The following is a 22,465-nucleotide window of genomic DNA, read 5'->3' on the forward strand; positions in this document are numbered from 1 at the left end:
GGCTGCGGGCAGCGGTGGCGGCTGCGGCTGCGGGGTCCGGTTCGCAACCAGGGCCAGGTCGCAGCGAGTTCGGAGGCGGAACGCCTGAGGGCGGCGTCCCCACGCGAGGTGACCCCGTCGGAGGGAGCGCACCCCAAGCCGCACCTCCGCGTCCCAGCAGGTCTTGGGGGGGACAGGGGCTTAGGGGGAGGCCCGGGGCCTGGGGAACAAAGGCAGGCAGCGGGGGACGCCTCATCCCTCGCCCCCACCCAGCTGGGCTCATCGGGGAGCGTTAATGGGTCGCGGGCGGGGCAGACAGCCCAGCTGGGGACAAGAGATGGGACCATATGGTGATGGGAGGAAGCTCCTGAGCTCCCCTGCACCTGCTGGGGCGCCCCACATCTAGTGACGGGGGACAGTGCCGAGCCCTCCGGGGTCCCTTACCTAGTGGCAGGTTTGAGGGAGAGTCGGCAGATGGTCAGAAAGAGGTGGGACCGGCTGACAGGTGGGCTGAGGCTGGGGGGTGGGGCGGGGCGGGGGCCCCCATACCGGCGGCCCTGCCCTGCATGGGGAAAGGCTTCCTGCCTTTCTCTTCCCCTCCTCAAACTCGTTCTCCCGGAACACGGGGTGGGGCGGAGGGCTGGGCAGGAAAGGGGGGCTAGTTGGGTCCTCCTTTAAAGTGGAAAAAAGCCCCGCGGGGCAGTTGAGAAATGGCTTTGCCAGGGGTTCCTGTGCTGGTTGTCCCCATTCACCCAGGCCTTCTGGAGCCTCCCTATGAGGCTCAGGGAGCAGCCATAAACAGCTGGGGAAACTGAGGCCATGAGGGCTGGTGGGGTGAGCTGGATCCAAATGAAGCAGCCCAGCCGTGGGGACAGATTGCCAGGAAAGGCAGAACCAGGTGGTCGTGGTGGTGGCTGAGGGTGATCTCCTTGCATTTGAGGACCGTCATTCTGGCCTCCGTGGGCTGAAGCCGGGGCTGGGGTGAGTCAGCCCTACTGGGAGGGAGATGGGCCCGGCCCCTTTGACAAACAGAAGGTGGCAGTACCCATGTGGTGGTAGAGCTGGGCTTTAAACCTGGGGCGTATCCACTGAAAGCCCCCTCCCCATGGGGATCAGGGAAGGAGTTCAAGTTGGCTTGGGTGGGGGCAGGCAGGTGGCCAACACCTGCCAAAGTCAACACCCAGGCCCTGAGGGGGACTCTATCCAGCTGGCAACCCCCCCTCCCCCAGCTCACACCTGGGCCACACCAGCTGCTCACCCTGGGGCAAAGTCCACACCTGCACCTTCCACAGGGTCTGGTTCCTCAGTGGCCAGATGGGGCACCCCCAACCTGGGCCCTTGCATTTGACAAACATCCCCATTTTCCAGAAGAGGACACTGAGGCCCAGAGAGGGCAAGTGATGCATCCAGGGTCTGTTGGCTTCCAAGTGGCAGAGTGGGGATTTGAGCCCAGGTCTGGTGTAGACACTGGAGCCATTCCTGGTGGGGTTTTTTTCCCTACAGGCCTCCAGCCCTCCCCTCCCAGCAGGCTCCCTGCCAAGATGGCGTCAGCTGGAGATCCCCCGACGGGCCAGCGGGATGCAGCAGACCAGAACTTCGACTACATGTTCAAACTGCTGCTCATCGGCAACAGCAGCGTGGGCAAGACGTCCTTTCTGTTCCGATACGCCGACGACTCCTTCACGCCCGCCTTTGTCAGCACTGTGGGCATCGACTTCAAGGTCAAGACCGTCTACCGCCACGACAAGAGGATCAAGCTGCAGATCTGGGTGGGCCAGGCGGCTGTCTGTGGGTCTGCTGGCCAGGCAGGGGCTGGGGTTCCTCCAGGGAAGTCCGGGCGAGGGTGTAGGGCTGTGGGGAGGGTCTGGGTGAGGACAAGTATCCAGAGTCGAGGAGGGGGCTTGGAGTAGGTGTGAAGAGTAGCAGGGGTTATTATCTATGAGGTGAATTCATCAGGATGAGGGGGATATTCCCTGCCCTGTAGAGTCTGAGGGGGAGACAGTACTAACCCAAGTTGGGTTAGAAGACCTGGTGACCAGTGGAGAAGAGGTTTGGGTACCCTCTCGGGGCAAGCCCAGAGGCCCCCACTGAGCGTCTTCAGAGCCATGCTCTTTCTCCCAAAGCGCCTGCTGGTAATGATTGTCATGGCATGTGGTTCTTATTTGTGGTCATGAAGCTGGTTCTTGGAGATGAGGTCAGAAGGGCTTACAAGTCTTTGAAAGGCTACTGACCCCTCAGACCGGGAACCCCTCAAGGACAGGGGACATATCTCCACCAATAGACTAGAGATTATACGGGCAGGCCCATGTTTCTCCCATTAGACCGGGGGGGCTGTGAGGGCAGATCCATGTCTTGCTCATCAAACTGGGACTATGAGGCTGAGAGACAGGAGCCTCAGACAGGGGCCTGCAGGGGTTGGATGGGGAATAGAGTGGCTTCTAGACGCCTGACCCCACTGTGTGCCCAGGACACGGCAGGCCAGGAGCGCTACCGTACAATCACCACAGCCTACTACCGCGGAGCCATGGGCTTCCTGCTCATGTATGACGTCGCCAACCAGGAGTCCTTTGCCGCTGTGCAGGACTGGTGAGTGCTTGCTGGCCACTGACACCCTGACCTTCGCCCTCTCCCCCTGACCCTAATCTCTGGCCTAACACAGCCCCTCAAACTCCACAGGGCCACGCAGATCAAGACCTACTCCTGGGACAACGCTCAAGTCATCCTCGTGGGGAACAAGTGTGACCTGGAGGACGAGCGTGTCGTGCCCACTGAGGAAGGCCAGAGGCTCGCTGACGACCTTGGTTAGTGCCCAGCCTGGGCCACAGGCCTGGGACCTCCCAGAACCAAACCTCCAACCCTGTGCTTGAGTCCCAGGTCCAACCAGTCACCAACCCTTTGCCCTTTGAAGATCTGCCCAGAAAAATACCCACTTGTATACCACCTGCTGCATTTCATTTCAGAGGATTCAACCACAGATACCCTTTACCACCCCACTGCCCTGGGAACCCAGATTCAGCAAAAACATTTCTGGGAATTTATCCTACAGACATCCACTTCCCACGTGGGAAGTGGTGGGTATATCAAACTGCAGCACCGTTAGTGGAGGGAAACCGTGGCAACCTCCCAAGTGTTTCACAGTGGGGGAAGCAGCTACACATAAACTGTAGTCACATGGTGGAATACTACGCAGCTGTAAGGAAGGATGAGGGCCTTCTTTATGTTCTGGGGTCTCTGGGTATATGGTTAAGTGGAAAAAGCAAACTGCAGAAAGGTGAGTATGGCTTCTTTCTTTAGTCCAGTGGTCAGCAAAGTTTTTCTTTTCTTCTCTTTTGTTTTTTGTTCCTTGTGGGATCTTAATTCCCCAACCAGGAATTGAATCCGTGCCCCCTTCAGTGGACGCATGGAGCCCTAACCACTGGATGACCAGGGAATTCCCCAGCAAACATTTTCTTAAAGGGCTAAATAGGAAATGTTTTCAATCCTAGGGTCTGTGTCACGACCACTCAGCTCTGCCTGAAACCAGCCATAGATAATACATCAATGAATGAGCATGACTGCCAATAAAACTTTATTTACAAAAATAGGCAACAGCACCTGAAACTAACACAACATGATATTGTAAATCAACTGTATTTCAGTAAAAAAAAAAAAAAAAATAGGTGACAGGCCAGATTTGGCCTGCAGCTCAAAGTTTGCCAACCCCTGCATTAGTGTATAAAAAGGGTGAGAATAAGGATATTATACTTATGTTTGCTTAAAGGAACTCTGGAAGGATAAAGAAGGATCTAGTAACAGCGGTGACCTGGGTGTCTCAGACCTGGCAGGCCAGGGCACCAGAGTGGGAGGGGGACTTTTCAGTCTACCTTTCTGAATCAGGTAAATGGATTATCAATTCAAAGTTTAAGCTAAAAGAAAATCTTATCTTGGAGTATTCTAGGCCCTCCCCAGGACTTTCCTTGCGGGAAGCATTGTAATCTCTATGGGGGAGGGCAGGTTAAGGACCCAGACTCTGGAGCTAGAATCCCCTTCTGCAACCCACTAGCTGTGTGACCTTGGGCAGCTCACCTACCCTCTCTGTGCTTCCATTAGTCCATCTAGGAAACAGGTGAAAACCACATCTACTTCATAGGGCTGTTAGAAAGATTAAATAAGCAAATGCTGGCCATGATTGAACATTAACTCCTGTTATTTCTCGATTGCTTTGTGATCTTGCACCGGGGACTTCAGCTCTCTGGGCTTGCACTTCCTCATGTGTGAAATGCAGATAATAACAGCCCCACCTCATCATGTTGTCAGGAGGGTTAAATGAGTTATGACGTGTGAAGCAGTTCTAACAGAGTCCGGCATACATGTAGGTTGCATCTAAGCATTAGCTAGCATGAATGTGAACTATTGCTGATGCTTGTACATAACACCTAAGGGATTTACTATCTGACCCTTTACAGAAAAAGTTTGCAGACCCCTGGGCCATAACGGTCCTCTTTCTCTTTTTTCTTGCCATCGTTTATTGGAGAAACTGGGTCTTGTTCTGTGGAATGTCTCCGTTTGGGGTTTCACTCTGCTCCCTCGTGGTGCCATTTAACCTGCTCCCTTGTCCCCTGTGTCTTCTGGGAACCTCAGCCTGGGTCTCATTAACAGGTGTGCTGGGGAGTCAGCTTTTGGTGCCTGGCCGTGGGCTAGGATACTTGAGGATGCTGCTCACACCTTCCTTTTCTTTTTTTTCTGGCTGCGCAGCAAGTGGGATCTTAGTTCCCCAACCAGGGATCAAACCCGCACCCCCTGCAGTGGAAGCACGGAGTCTTAACCACTGGACTGCCAGAGAAGTCCCCTGCCCACACCTTCTTGCGGAAAACATCTAGTGCCTGGTGTGAGGGGAGATTCCCACTCGGGCATGAAATTTAAAACATTAGAGGACAAAGTGGGAGATAGAATTCGATCCCAATTTTGTAAGAAAAAAGGCACATATGTGTGCACACACACACATAACCCCCCTGCAAACCGAACCCCAACGATTATGTATTTATATTTTTTAAAAGAGTGGAAAACTAAATATCAAAACACCAATAGTAATTGTTTCTGGGTGATGAGGTTACACACAACTTTTCTATATTTCTTGATATTTTTCAGTAGTTTCTAGTTTCTCCAGTGAATTTCTCCAGTGAGTATTTATAACCAGAAAAAAAGTATTCAAAAAGAAAAAAAAAAACTCAGATTATTTGAGGCGGAGCCAGACACAATTAAGGAAATGCCAGATTTGCCTAGGAAGACAGAGGGGTGACGATGATCACCAGGCTGAGAATAGAGATGTGTGTTTGTGCCCTGCCTCTGTCATTCATCTATCCATCCAGCTATACATCCATCCATCCATCTACACATCCATTCATCCATCCATCCATCTGTACATCCATCCATCCATCTGTTCACTCAATCATTCAGTCAGTGGTTTCCAAGCATCTGCTCTGTGCTAGGCACTGGGCTGCAGTTGTGGACAAGGCAGACAGAAATCCTGCCCTCTTGGTGCTGGTGTTCCAGTAGCAGAGACATAGTAAAAGGATAATTACACACGTAACTAATTACAATGACATTTTTATAGTGCTGCAAGATAATGACAAGTGCTGGGATAGAGGACTGTTTACCCTGTGATGTGTGTAATATGGTGGACGTTTGTCTGAATTTCTGGCCTACCTTGGGGATGGCAGATGGGGACACAGTGGGGACCATTCAGGGACAGCTCCCAGCAAGCAGAGCCTGAACCAGTCTTTTAAGGGTGCAGGAAGGTCTGTCATGTATTCCCTTATTTGCAGGTTGGTGGGCCACTTCTTATAGCCTAGGGACCCTGGGCAAGTCCCCAAAGCATTTGTACCACCTCTCACCTTTTCCAGGGGGGATAAACTTTTTTTTTAATGAGAAAAAGTTATGATGGTCACGATGATGCTAAGAATATATTCAAAGTTACCTCAGCATCCCCCTCCCCAAAGGGAATCAGCCAGCCTGCCCTCCCTCCCGAGGCCCAAGGTGATACACTAGAAATGTTTAATCTACTAGTATTCCAACCAGGCAGCCTGGTTGTGTTCCCTGTATGAATTTACATGAGTGACTTTCCTTCTGTGTGCTTCAGTTTTCCCATCTGTAAAATGGGCTATAGGTACTTCCTGGCAGTCCAGTGGTTAGGACTCCACGCTTCCACTGCAGGGAGCATGGGTTCAGTCCCTGGTTGGGGAACTAAGATCCTGCAAGCTGTGCGGTGTGGCCAAAAAAAAAGTGTAAATCTTAGAGCATTCTTAAATGAGTTAATTTATGTAAAGTGCTTAGAAAAGTTGCCTGCTGCGTAGTAAGCATGATGTAAGCACCGCCTATTATTATTATTATTGTTATTATCATTTTTAGTGCATTCTGTAGGCCAGGAACCGTGTGCACTGTATGCTCTCTACAAACTCTGTGAAACCTGCCATTATCTGGCTGACAGAGGTTGCACACTGGTAGCCCCTGGGCTGAAGCCAGTCCTCAGCCAGTGCTCAGTCCTCTGTTTTATTGGACCTGGAACATATGTTCCAGAACATGTGAAATACTTGGCTCCATTTAAGAGGTCCACATAAATATCTGGCTCTGTGGGCGCCCTGGCAGTGCCTTCCTGTGCAGCAGAAATTGCATAGAAGATGAGCCCCACTTACACAGGGGCACCCCCATATCTGCTGGACACCAGAATGTTACTGCCTGGACTCTTGCTGCCACTGCCTTGTGACAAAGAGATACGCAAGGTAGTACAGGCAAGGGCTGCCGTCACAGATTTCTATCAGCAGCAGCAGCATCATTGTTCCCACTTTACCGAAGAGTAAACTGAGCCTCAGAGAGACTAAGGCCCTCAGTCAAGGTCCCACAGCTGCCCGAAGGGCAGAACTGGGCTTGGAACCCAGGTTCGGGTGATGCTACAGTCCAGGCTCTGCCCCCCAGGGTCTCACAGCTCTTCCCATCTTATGTCCCTGCAGGTTTCAAGTTCTTTGAGGCCAGCGCCAAGGAGAACATCAACGTGAAGCAGGTCTTCGAGCGCCTGGTGGATGTCATCTGCGAGAAGATGAATGAGTCCCTGGAACCCAGCTCCAGCACGGGCAGCAATGGGAAAGGCCCGGCCTTGGGGGACACCCCACTCCCGCATACCAGCAGCTGCCCCTGCTAGAGATGATCCCTCACCCCCGCCCACCCCGTTCCTGCCTCGGCAGGGTCAGTGACTGAGGCATGAGCCACAAGGGCTGTTTCCAAGCTCAGGGCGTCCCCTCCCCTCCCATCAGCCGCATCCCCCCGCCCCCCGGCCAACTCCCGCATGGCGCATTCTCTGGCTGTGGCCACCAGCCTGCCCCAGCAGCCCCTTTCACAGGCTTCAGACCCTGGCAGAGTCTGGGGATAGGGGTGTGCACGAGCTTGCTGCTTTCAGGCGTCTTCATGGGGGTAGTGCCGGCAGCGTGTCCCACCCCGCCTGGTGGAGGGGCATCCACAGTGCCTTCTGGGTTAGAACCACTTATCCACATCCGTTTCTTTGTCGGGCATTGTTTGGAGTTCACGTGCTGGCCAAAGATGGTTCTTCTCCCTCGTGCAGTGGGGATTCTCAGACTTCAGCCCTGGAGATGTGGAAGGCGGCTCCTTTCTCAGGGTCACCCAGTCTGCTTGGGAACCTTCTCAGACCTCGAGGCTCCAAGGCAGGGTGGTGGTTTAGTCCTCCCAGAGCCCTCCTTTCAGGCCTGCACATCCTCTGCCTGTGAAAGCAGTATTAAAGCAGCTTTTCCCGTTGTAAGAGAAGAGGGAGTCAGACCCCCCCACACCCCCCGTTCCCCAGCCTGGCTTTCAGGGACCCCAGAAGTGCCTTCTGAGCTTCCCCAGAATTCCACATCACCCACGACCCTGACACTGTTTCAGCTTATCCACTGCATCCCTGATCCAGAATTGAATTCTGGAACTATGGGCCGCATGTGGCCGGGCAGAGAATCACCCAACCCTTGGCATTCCTGCTGGGGACTTTTTACCAGAAATTAACTCAGAGTCGGGAGCCTGGGCTCTCCTGCCCAGACCTGCCTCCCCCAGGCCCTGTTCGGCTGGTAATGTTTTAAGCAAGGTTCTTTCCACATCTGACATCCTGCTAGAAAAGGAAATTGAGCAATGTTCCTGTTTTCCTGTGCTGGCTGGTTGCTCTCCATGTAAGGACTTTGACTCCTTCCACTTGAAAAAGCTTGAAGACGCAGTGTTGGCTTCCCGAGCCATGTCATCGCTAGGGTCCAGTGATGTTCTCTGCTAATGGAAGAGTGACTCGAAAGAATGCTTTCGGGTTGGGCTGGAGGGGCGAGAAGGCAGGGTCGGGTAACTGCTGTGGCCGCTTGCATTTCACAGGTGCAGCTTGGGAGTGGCAGGCTGATGGGGGATGGGCGGGGAAACCAGTCTCCGTGGTTGAGGCACTAGTGGGGAGCCCACCAGCTTGGGGTCCCCAGCTACCAGGGGCTCCTGCTGAGAGATGATGTGCAGTTTGGAGATCTACATCTTGACACACAAACACCGCCCCCCAGCCCATCCTCAGCTCAGTGGCCCTTCCTGCCCACCAGAGTCCAAACCTGGTGACATGAGACCTCCTTCTACCCTGGAACACTGACACTCCGGAACTTGACAGACACTCTGAGAATGGCCAAGCATATGGTTTGTCCAGTCTCCCAGCCCCTGGCGCCAAAATGACCTCCTGTAATCTTAAGGATCTCTGCTGCTTCCTTCCAAGAGTGAGGAAGTTCTGGTTCAAGTTTAATGTAGTTCTTACTTTTATAGAAGCTGGAGATTGAAGTTATTTCTAGAGGGCCCTGTTCACCCCAAACCATGGGCTGTCCTTAGAGCTTCAAAGTGGGGATATCTTTGTATACCAACAACTGGACTGTGATGAAAAGGACAGGTTCTTGGAAATGCACCATGAGACAGTACCTGAAGGTTTGGGGTGGGAGTCAAAAATGTTAATTGCTTTAACATAAAAGAGAAAGTAAAGCAGCTAGAAAAATTCTTCTTAAGATGCACCATGGCCTGTCAAGACCCTGTTGGTCAGTTCATTTTCCTTAAACTGCTGCCAGAAAAAAATGGTGGTTCAGAGTGTCACTATCTGAGGGACCAGCTGACTTGTCATCTCCCGTGTGATAAAAAACAGCTTTGGCTGTATCTTGTACCTGACCTGGCCTAAGCTTTCCGTTTACACAAGATTTTTCAACAGTTCAGCTTCAAGTAACAACTGAGACAGCTGCCTCTGGGTTCTCTTAAAACTCGGAATGATGTAGGAGAATTTTTCTTGCTTCTTCTAAAAATAATGTAAGTTTTTATTTTGTGATGTTTTGGGGGGAGCTTTAACTCCTGATTGTCTCTGAGGAACTGAAACTGATGTCCTCAAAGATCACTAGGAGAGAATGGGAGTTTGCTGAGTTTACAAACAAAAATTAAGCCAAAGACTGTGGGAAAACAGCTTCCCAACTCCAGGGAGGCTGGCATCTGGGGAGGTCACTTGAGGCTGTATCCTGCATCTGTGCTGTGCCTTCTTACCATTTGCTTTCAGCAACTTGTCCTTCCACAGGCAATTTCAGTGGGAAATTGCCATGACTGCCATCTGGGGTTATGCTTTTTTTCTTTTTCTTTCTTTGGCTTCTCTGGGGATCATGTTCTTGTATCTTTCCTACCCCACTGGGGGGAAAAAAAAAAAAGTAAGTGGTGAAATTTGATCTCAGTGTTGAAGTGCTGATTCCACTAACTGGCTTCTCCCCAGTGATCCCAAAACACACTATAGAGAGAGCTCTGGACCTGATAATTTATATTCTGGGTGTGGTTCTCCTGTGTAAGCCATTCTTTGATGTCCACTTATAAAGATGTGCTCTTTTCTCCACCAGAAAAAAAATTAAAGTTGTTATGCCCAAATGTGATTGTTCTTTTATTGCTATTAGTGAAATGTCCTCCAGGAAGACGACAGTTAAATCACAGTCAAGTAGATAGTTGGGCGAGGGCCATGTGTGATGCTGCAGAACCCGAATCAGGACAGGGAGGCTCAGGTCTAGGGCTGCCTCTAGCTGGGCCTCGTGGTCATCGCCTTGGCCCTGGAAAGTTCCACTGCATGGAGGGCAAAGAGGATGATGTTGCCTCAACTAATTCTAGTAAGAAGGTCTGTCCTCCCCATAGCAGCCAGAGGGCGCCAGTGAGTACCTGAGTCAGGTCACGTCCCTCTGGTGGGAGCCCTCCATGGCTCCCACCTGACCCAGAGTAAATGCCTAAGTCCTCCCCGGGGTGCACGAGGCCCTGCGTGATCTGACCTGTCACCTCACTCTTCCCTGTCACCTTCCCTGTCACTCTTCCCACTTGCCCCCCAAACTTGCTCTGCCCCTCCTTGCTGCTATTTGAACACACTAGGCCCCCACCTCAGGACCTTTGCACTGGCTGTTCCCTCTGCCCGGAGTCACATGGCTCCCCTCACTCACCCCCTCTTTCAGGTCTTTGCACAAATCTCACCTTCTTGTTGACCCACCTCCCTCCCCAACACCGGAGTTAGGACTGCAAACCCTCCCGCAGCATTTCTGTTGCCCCTTTCCTGGTGTCCTCCTCCCTACAGGCCCTAGAATCTAAAATACTATATAATTTACTCATTTGACTTAAACAAATGTCTCCTTCACTGTAATATCTGCACCTCAAAGGCAGGGATTTTTAAATTTTTTACTACCGCACCCACCTCTTTCCTGTCTGATACAAAAAAAAAAAAAAAAAAGAGAGAAATATTTGGTCTTTGCCCCTGGTTCTTGGCAAAGAGCTCCTAAAACCCTTGGAATATCCAGAGTGATAAGAGCATCTTTTGTATACTAATGAGAAGACAAGCTAGGCTGGGGACTCCTAGGTAGCTTCAGGATGGGGCTGATTGCCAGAAAGACCAAACCATGATTAGAAGGTTGAGACCATCAGCCCCAACCCCTGGGATGGAGCTCCAGGGAGGAAAGAGGGGCTGGAGATGGAGTTAATAACAAATTATCGGGACTTCCCTGGTGGTGCCGCGGTTAAGACTCTGAGCTCCCGATGCAGGGGGGCTGGGTTTAATCCCTGGTCAGGGAACTAGATCCCACATGCATGCCGCAATGAAGAGCCCGAATGCCGCAACTAAAGATCCAGCACGCCTCAGCGAAGATCCCGTGGGCTGCAACTAAGACCCAGCATAGCCAAATAAATATGTTTTAAAAAAATTGTCACTCCCATCTGAGCTATATCCTTGGTAACAGTAAGTAAAGGATTTCCTGCGTTCTGTGAGTTATTCGAATGATCAAACCTGAAAGGGAGGGGGGATTGCAGGAACCCCCTGATTTTGTAGCCACGTCAGACAGAAGTATGGGTGCCCTGGGGACCTAATACTGGTGACTGGCATCTGAGGGGGAGCCGGTCTTGCGGGACTGAGCCCTTAAACTGTGGGGTCTGCACTAACTTGGGGTAGTGTCAGAATTGAATTGAACTGTAGGGCACTCTGTTGGTGCCCCCAGAGAATTGTTTGGTGTGGAAAATCCCCACACGTTTGGTGTCAGAAACAGGAAAAACAGTTCATTTCTTCTTTTTCTTCCAGTTATTGACATACAGCTCTGTATAAATTTAAGGTGTATAACATAATGATTTGACTTACATACATCATGAAATGACGATCAAATAAGTTTAGTGAACGTCCATCATCTCACATAGATAGAAAATTAAAGAAATAGAAAAAAATTTTTTCCTCGTGATGCGAACTCTTAAGGTTTACTCTCAACAACTTTCATATATAACACAAAGCAGTGTTCATTATATTTATTGTGTTGTCCATTGCATCCCTAGTACTTTTTTTTTTATTATTCATTTTTGGCTGCGTTGGGTCTTCGTTGCTGCGTGCGGGCTTTCTCTAGTTGTGGTGAGCGGGGGCTACTCTTTGTTAGGTGCACGGGCTTCTCATTGCGGTGGCTTCTCTTGTTGCGAAGCACGGGCTCTAGGCATGCGGGCTTCAGTAGTTGTGGCACTTGGGCTCAGTAGTTGTGGCTTGCGGACTCTAGAGTAGTTGTGGTGCCTGGGCTTAGTTGCTCCGTGGCATGTGGGATCTTCCCGGACCAGGGCTCGAACCCGTGTCCCCAGCATTGGCAGGAGGATTCTTAACCACTGCGCCACCAGGGAAGTCCCATCCCTAGTACTTTTTATCTTATAACTGGGAGTTTGTACTTTTTGACTGCCTTTATCCAATTCCCCCTCCCCCTATGCCCTGCCTTTGGTAACCACAAATCTGATCTCTTTTTCTATGATTTTGTTTGTTTGTTTTTGCCGCGCCAGCAGCTTGTGGGACCTTAGTTCCCCAACCTGGGATTGAACCCAGCCCCTTGGCGGTGAAAACGCCAAGTCCTAACCACCAGACTGCCAGGGAATTCCCTGTTTGTTTTTGAAGTGTAATTGACCTACAACACTATGTTAGTTCCTGTTACACAACATAGCGGTTTGATAGGTTTGATATTTCTATACGTTTCAAAAAAATCACCACGATAAGCCTAGTTACCATTTGTCACAATACAAAGAAGTTACACAATTATTGACTATATTCCCCCCACTGTACATTTCATACCCCTGACTCATTTATTTTGCAACTTTAAATTTGTACTTCTTAATCTCCCTCACCTATTCCTCTCTTCCCACCACCCCCCTCCCCTCTGGCAACAACCTGTTTGTTCTCTGTATCTATGACACTGTTTCTGTTCTTTTTTTTTTCTGGCTGCGTAGCGTCTTTGTTGCTGCGCGCGGGCTTTCTCTAGTTGCAGCGAGCGGGGGCTACTCTTCGTTGCGGTGCGTGGGCTTCTCATTGCAGTGGCTTCTCTTGTTGTGGAGCACGGTCTCTAGGCATGCAGGCTTCAGTAGTTGCAGTGTGTGGGCTCAGTAGTTGCAGCACGCGGTCCCTAGAGTACGTGGGCTTCAGTAGTTGCAGCGCGTGGGCTCAGTAGCTGTGGCTCGAGGGTTCTAGAACGCAGGCTCAGTAGTTGTGGCGCACGGGCTTAGTTGCTCCACGGCATGTGGGATCTTCCCGGACCAGGGATCGAGCCCATGTCCCCTGCATTGGCAGGCGGATTCTTAACCACTGTATCACCAGGGAAGTCCCTCTGTTCTATTTTAAAAATAGTTTATTTCTGACAGAGCAGGCATTGACAGATATTTGTTGAGTGAGGGCATGAACTGAAGAGTCCAAGAGTCAGCTAGGACTTGTGTACTGTCCCAAGATTCTCCATGCCTTCTCTTTGCAGCCTTGCCCCCATGAGGCAGTCCCTTCTGAACCAGGTGAGATTTGGCAGAACTGTTCTCTCCCTGTCACTGTATCCAAAGTCCCAAAACCAAGCCCCATTGGCCAGTTTGGGTCCCATGCCCATGCCTGAACCAATGACTGTGGTCGGACAGATGGAACATGCCAACTGGCCTGCTGGGATCACATGCCTGCCCCTGGTTTACAGACGGAAATCTGAGAGGCGGGCTGGTTCCAAAGAAAACTAGGTGTGTTCCTGCCTGACTCGGGAGATGATTGCAGCATAGCAATTTTGACATGTGCCCATTTTATTCTCCTTAAAGTCCTGCCCAAAGAAAGATGGAAGAATTAGGTAAACCACCATTTTGCAATCTCCAGTGAAAGAACTGATTCAGCCCGCTATGATCTTTGGACGAAGCTCTTTGTTTATTGATTCTCAGCCGTGATCATGGCCAATGCTTGCAACCACCTGGGTAAATGTAAGAGTCTCCATGCCCAGGCCACAACCCACTCCGATTAAATCAGGAGGTGGGAGATGCAGTGCAGGCTCCGATATTTTGTTAAAGCTCCCACGGGATTCTAATGTACAGCCGAGGCTGAGAACAAGAGATGAAAAGGAAATATGGGGATGAGAGGAACAAGATAAAGGGACCACAGAGAAGCAAGCACCAAATCCAGAAGGTACTGCATTACCCGACATTCCACATCTTTTCTGCAACAAATCTAAGGTAGGTGGGGTTGGAGAAGAAGAGGAGGAATCTAGAGCAGTGGTCTCAAAGTGTGTTCCCCATTCCAGCAGCATGGCCTGGGAACTTGCTAGAAATGCAGATTCCTGGGCCCCCTGCCAGACCTCCTGAGTCAGAAGCTCTGGGGGTAAGGTTCAGACACCTGTGCTTTAACAGAACATCCAGAGTATTCTAATGCATTTTCAAATTCTGTAACTACTGGATTAGGATAAAAGGAACTTAGGATACATGAAAAACGTGTTCTGTGGACATTGTTGGACCCAATTCAAAGAAACCGAGTGTAAAAAGACATCCTGACAATGGCCTGGGTTTTGAGTGATGCCAAGGAATGAGTGTTAATTGTCTTCGATGTTGTCTTAGTCCGTTTGGGCGTCTGTAACAGAATATACTGGGTGGTTTACAAGCAACAGACATTTTTTTGTTTGTTTAAAATAAATTTATTTATTTATTTATCTATCTATCTTGGCTGCGTTGGGTCTTCGTTGCTGCGCATGCAGGCTTTCTCTTGTTGCAGCAAGTGGGGGCTGCTCCTCGCTGCGGTGCGTGGGCTTGTCATTGCAGTGGCTTCTCTTTGTTGCAGAGCACGGGCTCTAGGCATGCGGGCTTCAGTAGTTGTGGCTCGTGGGCTCCAGAGCACAGGCTCAGTAGTTGTGGTGCACGGGCTTAGTTGCTCCGCAGCATGTGGGATCTTCCCAGACCGGGGCTCGAACCCATGTCCCCTGCATTAGCAGGAAGATTCCTAACCACTGTGCCACTAGGCAAGCCCTGTCAACACAGTTTTATGGCTATTGCCTTATACAATTGTCTTGTAAATGAGGTAGGAGAAGAATAGTTTTTTTATATAAATTTATTTATTATTTTATTTATTTATTTTTGGCTGTGTTGGGTCTTGGTTGCTGCGCACAGGCTTTCTCTAGTTGCGGTGAGTGGGGGCTACTCTTTGTTTTGGTACACGGGCTTCTCATCATGGTGGCTTCTCTTGTTGCAGAGCGTGAGCTCTAGAGCGCAGGCTCAGTAGTTGTGGCACACAGGCTCCGCAGTATGTGGGATCTTCCTGGACCAGGGCTTGAACCCATGTCTCCTGCATTGGCAGGCAGATACTTAACCACTGTGTCACCAGGGAAGTCTAGTTTTAAAAAAATTTTTTAATGTATACTGCTTTTTATATTTATCTATGTAGTTATCTTTATCAGTGCTCTTTATTCCTTCATGAGGATTCAAATTGGTGTTTTCTGTCCTCTCATTTGAATCTGCACAACTCCTTTTAGTATTTCTTGTAGGTCTTACAGGTCTGTTTGTAATTCATTCTCTTGGTTTTTGTTTATCTGGGATTATCTTAATTTCTCCTTCATTTGTGAAGGATAGTTTTGCTGGATACAGAACTCTTAGTTGACACTTTTTTTTCTTTCAGCCTCTGAATATATCATCCCATTGCTTTTGGCATCCATGATTTCTGATGAGATAATAGTTATTAATTTTATTGATGATACCTTGTACATTGGGGTCCACAACCCCCAGGTTGCGGACCTGTTAGGAACCAGGCTGCACAGCAGGAGGTGAGCAGCAAGAGAGCGAGCAAAGCTTTATCTGCCTCTCCCCATCGCTCGCATTACCGCCTGAACCATAGCTCGTGTTATCGCCTGAACCATCACATTATCACCTAAACCATCACTTGCATTACCGCCTGAACCATCCCCCTCATCGCTCACATTACTGCCTGAAACATCCCTGCCCCCAGTCCGTGGAAAAATTGTCTTCCATGAAACCAGTCCCTGGTGCCAAAAAGTTTGGGGACCACTGTTGTACATGATGAGTTGCTTCCATCTTGATGCTTTCAAGAGTCTCTCTTCATCTTTTTCTTTTTACAGTTTGATTATACAATGTTGAGTCATGGATCTCTATGAGTTTATACTGCTTGGAGTTCATTGAGCTTCTTGGATGTGTAGATCCATGTTTTGCGTCAAATTTGGGGAGTTTGGGGCTGTTATTTCTTCAAGTATCCTTTTTTTCTTTTTCTTTCCCTCCTCCTGTTCTGGAATCCCATTGTACATATGTATGTATGCTTGATTGTGTCACACATGTCTCTGAGGCTCTGTTCATTTTCCTTCATTCTTTTTTCTTTCTGCTCCTCAACTGAATAATCTCAATTGACTCATCTTCAAGTTCACTGATTCTTTCTCCTGCCAGCTAAAACCAGTTGCTGGGCCACTCTACTGAATTTTCCATTTCAATTTTTGTACACTTCAACTACAGAATTTCTATTTGCTTCCTTTTTAAAAAAATAAATTTATTTATTTAATTTATTTATTTTTGGCTGCATTGGGTCTTCATTGCTGCGTGTGGGCTTTCTCCAGTTACCGTGAACAGCGGCCACTCTTTGCTGTGGTGCGCGGGCTTCTCATTGCTGTGGCTTCTCTTGTTGCAGAGCACGGGCTCTAGGTGCATGGGCTTCAGTAGTTGTGGTGCACGGGCTTAGTTGCTCCGCGGCATGTGGGATCTTTCCAGACCAGGGCTTGAACCCGTGTCCCCTGGATTGGCAGGTGGATTCTTAACCACTGCTCCACCAGGAAAGCCCTCTATTTGCTTCCTTTAAAAAACTCATTTCTGTCTCTATTAATCTTTTCTATTTGATGAAACATCATTCTCATACTTTTCTTTAGTTCTTTAGAGGGTCTCCTTTAATTCTTTGAACATATATATAATACCTAATTTAAAGTATTTGTCTAGTAAATCCAACATCTGGGTTTTCTCAAAGACAGTTTCTATTGACTGATGATTTTTTCCTGTATACTGGCCACACTTTTTTGCTTCTTTGCATTTTGTTTCTTTGCAATTTTTTTGTTGAAAACTGGACATTTAAAAAATATAATGTGGTAACTTTGAAAATCAGACCTCCCTTCCCCCTACTCCCCAGGGTTTTTTGTGTTGCTGGTTGTGGTTTTTGCTGCGGCTGTTTCCTTGTTCAGTGACTCTCTGGAACTAATTCCACAAAGTCTTTGTTGTGTGCAGCCACTGAAGCCTCTGCTTGCTTAGGCTAGTGTTTGGGATGAGAATTTTCTTTTTTTCAAAAGGGAAACCTGGCTTTTGAAAGTTGAGCAATATTCTGCCATTATTTATTGCTTTATCCATTCTGTGTATTACAAATCATATTTCATTCTGTTTTTACAATCTAGATGGTGTAAAAAGTCAAGACCAGTTGAATTGAAAACAACTTCCATTTACTTCCCAAGCTTATGTTTATTCTTTGCTCCCTGGGGCCTGTCTGGGCTGGGCTCTGAGCAAAGATTCCCCCTCGGACAAGGTTCAGGAATGAGAATAGTGTTGCTATAATGAGTAGTCTTTGAGCATCTCTACTGGTGCATGGAGACCTTATCACCTTTCAGCCACTGCCTTCCTGTGATCCTTGCTTTGGACAGGACCTCCCTAGACTTAATGACAATAACTTCCCACAATCACTTCATGCTTTCTGTGGGTAGGGCATCGTGCAAAGCCTCTGACATACTGCACCTCATGAATGGCTCACAACAATTGGGCAGTCCATTTTACAAATGAGGGAGGCCATGGTCCTGATGCTCTGTCAGAGAGCTAGTGAGTGACATGACCAGGGCTGGAGTTCAGAGCCCCAGTACTTTCCCACACAGGCCTCCTACCACATAAGTGTAAGCCAGACTCATTAGCTGGGTGGACAGGGCATATCCCTGGAGTAAGTTTTTCTTCACCTGAATTAGGTCTGAGGCCCCCAGCACCTTCATACCTTGCCCCCTTTATAGGTAAACAGTAATGAAATCACCCTGCTTAAAATTACCTCCTCTCTCTTCTTCCCAGTTTTATATTTCTCCTTAACTCTTATCACTATCATGCAATAAATTTTCTAATTTAAAAAAAACATATTTTGGGAGTTCCCTGGTGGTCTAGTGGTTATGATTCAGCACTTTCACTGCTGTGACCCAGGCTCAATCCCTGGTTGGGGAACTGAGATCCTGTAAGCCGCCTGGCACAGCCAAAAAAAAAAAAAATCATATTTTTTGTTTCTCCCTGCTGATTAGAATGTCATCCCCATGAGAGCAGGGATTTTTGTCTGTTTAGTTTATTGTTGTATCCCTAGTGCCTACAACAGTGCCTGGACTCAGTAGGTGCTCAATACAGTTTGTAGAGTGAAAAAGTGAATGTTAAAACCCTTCTCATGGTTTTCTATCATACTCAGAATAAAAGCCATGCCCCTCTGTAGTCCACAAGGCCTTGCCCTCATCTCCCCCTACCATCCTCCTCACTCACCCTGCCCAGCCACAGGGGCCTCTCTGCTGGTCCTTGAGAAAGCCATGCTTATTGCTGCCTCAGTGCTTTTGCACCAGCCCTTCCCTCGGTCAACTCCCATATACACACATGGCTTTTCCTCACCTCCTCAAGTCACTGGTCGAATGTCACCAGGGAGGCCATCCCTGATTCCCTTCCCTATCCTGTCACCATCTTTTACTTCCTTCCCAGCAGGTATCTTAAACTGAAATGATCATCCATCCCCCACCACTGAATGTCAGCTCCACCATGGTAGGGATTTTGTCTTTATTATTATTATTTTATTTATTTATTTATTTTGGCCGTGCCCTGCAGCATACAGGATCTTAGTTCCCCAACCAAGGATCAAACCCGTGCCCCCTGCATTGGGAGCACAGAGTCTTAACCACTGGACTGCCAGGGAAGTCCCAAAAGGGATTTTGTCTTTTGTCGCTGCTCTGTCCCCAGTGTCCCTAACAGTGCTTGGCATACAGTAGGTGCTCAATAAAAGAGCCTGGTGTGTCCCAGAGGAGCTGGACCTTACCTGTATCACTGCTGCCCCCAGAGAGCCTCCACTCAGGTTGATGCTCTGAGTCTTGGTTATTTTCAGGAGCTTAGGGAAACAGCCCTGCAGATACAAACATCACAGCAGGCAGAACCTGGTTAGGGACTCCTGGATTCCAAGTCCCCATCAACCCCCAATGGGTGGACAACCAACATTCCTCTCAGATTCAGGGAGGAGAAAAGGACACAGCCATAAGGACCTTGGCTGTTTCTTACTTGACTGCTCCCCCCACCTCAGCATCTTCCTTGGCCTCCTCATTCCCTCACCCCACCCCAGAACATACCATTTACTTCCTAGTATCCATTTGTATTGATATACAAGTGTGTTGATTAAGAATATGACCAAAGGGACTTCCCTAGTGGTCCAGTAGTTGAGAATCCGCCTACCAGTGCAGGGGATGTGGGTTCAATCCCTAGCCGGGAACTAAGATGCCACATGCCAAGGGGCAACTAAGCCCGCGTGCTGCAACTAAGACCCAACGCAGCCAAAAATTAAATAAATTTTAAAAATATATTTTTAAAAAAGAATATGATCAGATGTCCCAAGTTATTGCTAGCTGTGTGACCTTGGAGAAGTCACTACACCTCTCTGTGCCTCAGTTTCCCCAACTGTAAATGGGACCAATAGGATCTGCCTCACAAGATTTTTGTGAGGATTAAAAGAAAGAATCTACATGAAGTACACAGCAGTGGCCTGATACATATCCAGCATTCAGTAACTGTTAGTTATTTCTAAGTCCTCTTTACATATGAACAAACGGGCTAACATGTATCCAGCACCTTCTCAGCCATTTGCATGTATTTTCTCACTATAATCCCATAAAGTGGGTACTAGTCTTTTCTCTGTTTTATAGGTGAAGAAGCTGAAGCTCGGAGAGATTAAGAGAACAGGCACAGTGAATGAGCAGAACAGCCACCTACAGGTGATGGGACCTTCACTTCCCTTCCTGCAGCCACTGAGATACTCCCCTTTCTTCTGGAAGCTTGAGTTGTCTTGAATTCAAAGGGCTCACTGCCCCCTTTCATTTAATAGGCTTTTTTTAAGTGTCCACTGTGTGCTGGGCACTGAAACGGGTGCTGGGAACCCAGCAATGTACAAAAGAGAAAACATTTCTGCCTTGGTGGGGCTAACAGTTGAGTGGGAAAAACAGGTAATAAAATAAGCAGGTACAGCAATGACTTTGTCAGGTGGTGATTAAGCGCTGGACACACTAACACAGGGTAAGGAGATGGGGTGTGATGGTGAATGGGGGGCATCCTTTTATAGATAGGGGTTCAGGAACAGCCTCACTGAGGAAGTGACAACTGTGCACAGACTTGAAAGAGATGAGGTAGGAAAACATTTAGGGGAAAAGCATTCCAGGCTGAAAGAACATGGGAATTCCCGGGCAATCCAGTAGCTAGGACTTGGTGCTTTCATTGCCAAGGGGCTCGGGTTCAGTCTTGGGTCAGGGAACTAAGATCCTGCAAGCCAAGCTGCAAGGCCAAAAAAAAAAGAAAAAAAAATACAGCCTATGCAAAGGCCCTGAGGCAAGCATGTGCCTGTTGTATTTGTGCAGCAGCGAGGAGGTCAGTGTGGCTAGAGTGGAATGAGTGAGGGGGTGAGTGGGAGGTTGACAGGCAGGTTGTACAGGGCACAGTGGGTCACTGTGTGATGCCACGTCCCTCTCTGAGGCCCTAGCCTGGGACTCACTCTGGCCAATTCACCCAGCAAGAGACATTCAGCGTGAAGGGATGAATTAAGGAATGACTCTGATTTCTCAAGGAAGACCCATGTGTTTATTCCCCTGCTGCGGAAGTTAGGGGTGGAGAAGCTAGGGCTGGGGTTTGAAGCCCAGCTCCAACCCTCCCTGGCTATGGGAACCTCTCTGTGCCTCAGTCTCCTCATCTGTAAAATGGGAGAAGGGCAGTCCCCACTCAAGGGGTGCGATGGAGACTGAATTCACTGAATAAGTACCCAGTCATGTGGCAGCCATCACTATCTACAGAACAATCATTTTCCATCATTATTGCTGCAATTTGACTTCTCTGTGAGGCAGGCAGTGTGACCCAGGCAATGGACACAGACGAACATGGATCAAATCCCGGCTCTACCAAAGCCATGTGACCTTGAACCACTCTCCTCCCCAGCCTCAGTTTCCCCATCTGTGAAATGGGGATGGTAACTCCAGGCTGTGTGGTCGAAATGAGCTGAAACTGTGGTCAAAATCGCTGGGATTCCTGCAAAGATGCAATTTTTATAAAAGTCCCCAGCCCTTGGGGTCTACCTAGACGCCTAACAAAATGTCAAGTTACCTCCTGGTGGATGACATCTGAAGACACGTTGTGCCCATCACAGGCCACGGTCCCGATGGATTTATAGCAGCCCCTGGGGTAGGTGTGGCCAGTCATCCTTTCGAAGGATGGAAAATCTGTGTAGTCCTTCATGTCACAGCACTTTAGCTGCAGAGAAGAGAATAAATACTTGAAGACTCCCTTTCAAATTTCAAAATAATAAAAACACTAGAAATCATGGTCACCATGGCTACTGTTTAGAGTAGTCACAATATTCCAATGCCTGTGCTAAATGCCTCCCTTTCCCCACCCCATCATGGCTTAGCACCCTCCATGGCTGTCATCTTACTTGGGAGTAAAAGCTGAATTCCTCACCATGGTCCACAAGGCCCTGCATGATCTGCCTTGTCACCTTCAGGTCCTCATCTCCCTGCTCTCTCTTGAACTCACTCAGATCCACACTGATCTCTCTGTTTCTTAAATACACTTAGTAAGCATCAGCCTTGCTGCCTTTAGGTGGCTGTTCCCTCTTTTTGGAATGCTGTTCTATCAGACGTCTGCATGGCTCACTTCATTCAGGTCTCTGTTCAAGTGTTCCTCCTCAGGAAGGCCTGCCCTGACCCCTCTTTCTAAGCTAGCCACCAGCCCTGTATCAGTCAGGCCAGGCTAAGTGATGCTGCATAACAAACAGCCCTTCAATTTCAGCAGTTCATCTCACACTACATGCTCATACCAACCTGGCAGGGGAACTCCGTTTATCAAAGTCTCTCAGGGACTCAGGCTTGTGAAGCAGCCACCATCCAGATGATTCCACTATTGTGGAAAAAAGAAAAAAAGGTCCAGAGGGCCCTACACTGGTAATTAAATAATTTGGCCAGGAAGTGACTCACATCACTTCTCCTCCCAGCTCATTGGCCAGAACTCATCACATGATCCCCAACTAACTACAAAAAGACTAGGACAGGCCATCCCACTGTGTGCTGAAAATAGGTGACTAATAGCACCTACAAGTAAACAAAATCCTGACTCTCTCTGCCCTTTCCCTGCTTTGCTTTCTTTTTCATGGCACTTATCACCCCTGCCACCAATGTTTACTTAGAGGTTTTTTCTCCATCTCCCCACTCGAGTGTCAGCAACACAGGGCAAGGATTTTGTTTTGTGCCCTGCTTTGTCCCCAGACCCCTGAACAGGGCCCAGCACATAGTAGGTGTTCAATAAAGACTCGTGGAAGGACAGCAACCTAAAGGTCCATCAACAGAGGAATGGATAAAGAAGCTGTGGCATAGGGACTTCCCTGGTGCCGCAGTGGTTAGGACTCCACACTCCCAATGCAGGGGGTCTGGTTTTGACCCCC

General features: G+C 48.9%; 2 protein-coding genes across 3 annotated transcripts in view; one reads left to right on the top strand and one right to left on the bottom strand.

Moving 5' to 3' along the window:
- RAB3D (RAB3D, member RAS oncogene family) lies at positions 1–9,915 on the top strand. 2 transcript variants are annotated; one of them, XM_081232538.1, is made up of 5 exons: positions 1–160; positions 1,483–1,748; positions 2,447–2,565; positions 2,656–2,780; positions 6,966–9,915. In XM_081232538.1, the coding sequence occupies exons 2-5, from the start codon at positions 1,521–1,523 to the stop codon at positions 7,151–7,153; spliced, it is 660 nt and encodes a 219-aa protein (XP_081088664.1). In that variant the 5' UTR covers positions 1–160; positions 1,483–1,520; the 3' UTR covers positions 7,154–9,915. The 2 variants fall into 2 exon arrangements, with proteins under 2 accessions (XP_081088664.1, XP_081088663.1); XM_081232537.1 differs by having other exon boundaries at positions 1–108.
- The window catches only part of TSPAN16 (tetraspanin 16), a gene marked incomplete at both ends in the record, with an annotated part of 23,891 nt that continues 9,775 nt past the window's right edge, over positions 8,350–22,465 (bottom strand). The window contains 3 exon segments of the mRNA XM_081232653.1: positions 8,350–8,496; positions 18,818–18,901; positions 21,133–21,279. Of these exon segments, the coding sequence (XP_081088779.1) occupies positions 8,350–8,496; positions 18,818–18,901; positions 21,133–21,279 (378 nt within the window).

This window comes from Mesoplodon bidens (assembly GCF_964165515.1).
Source record: "Mesoplodon bidens genome assembly, chromosome: 4".
NCBI classification, from domain to species: Eukaryota; Metazoa; Chordata; class Mammalia; order Artiodactyla; family Ziphiidae; genus Mesoplodon; species Mesoplodon bidens.

Bases quoted from the DNA above. Each gene is read 5' to 3' on its own strand.
- RAB3D (XM_081232538.1), top strand. From the start codon at position 1,521: ATGGCGTCAGCTGGAGATCCCCCGACGGGCCAGCGGGATGCAGCAGAC. The intron at 1,749-2,446 runs GTGGGCCAGGCG...CTGTGTGCCCAG, and splicing joins GGATCAAGCTGCAGATCTGG to GACACGGCAGGCCAGGAGCG. The intron at 2,566-2,655 runs GTGAGTGCTTGC...CAAACTCCACAG, and splicing joins TTTGCCGCTGTGCAGGACTG to GGCCACGCAGATCAAGACCT.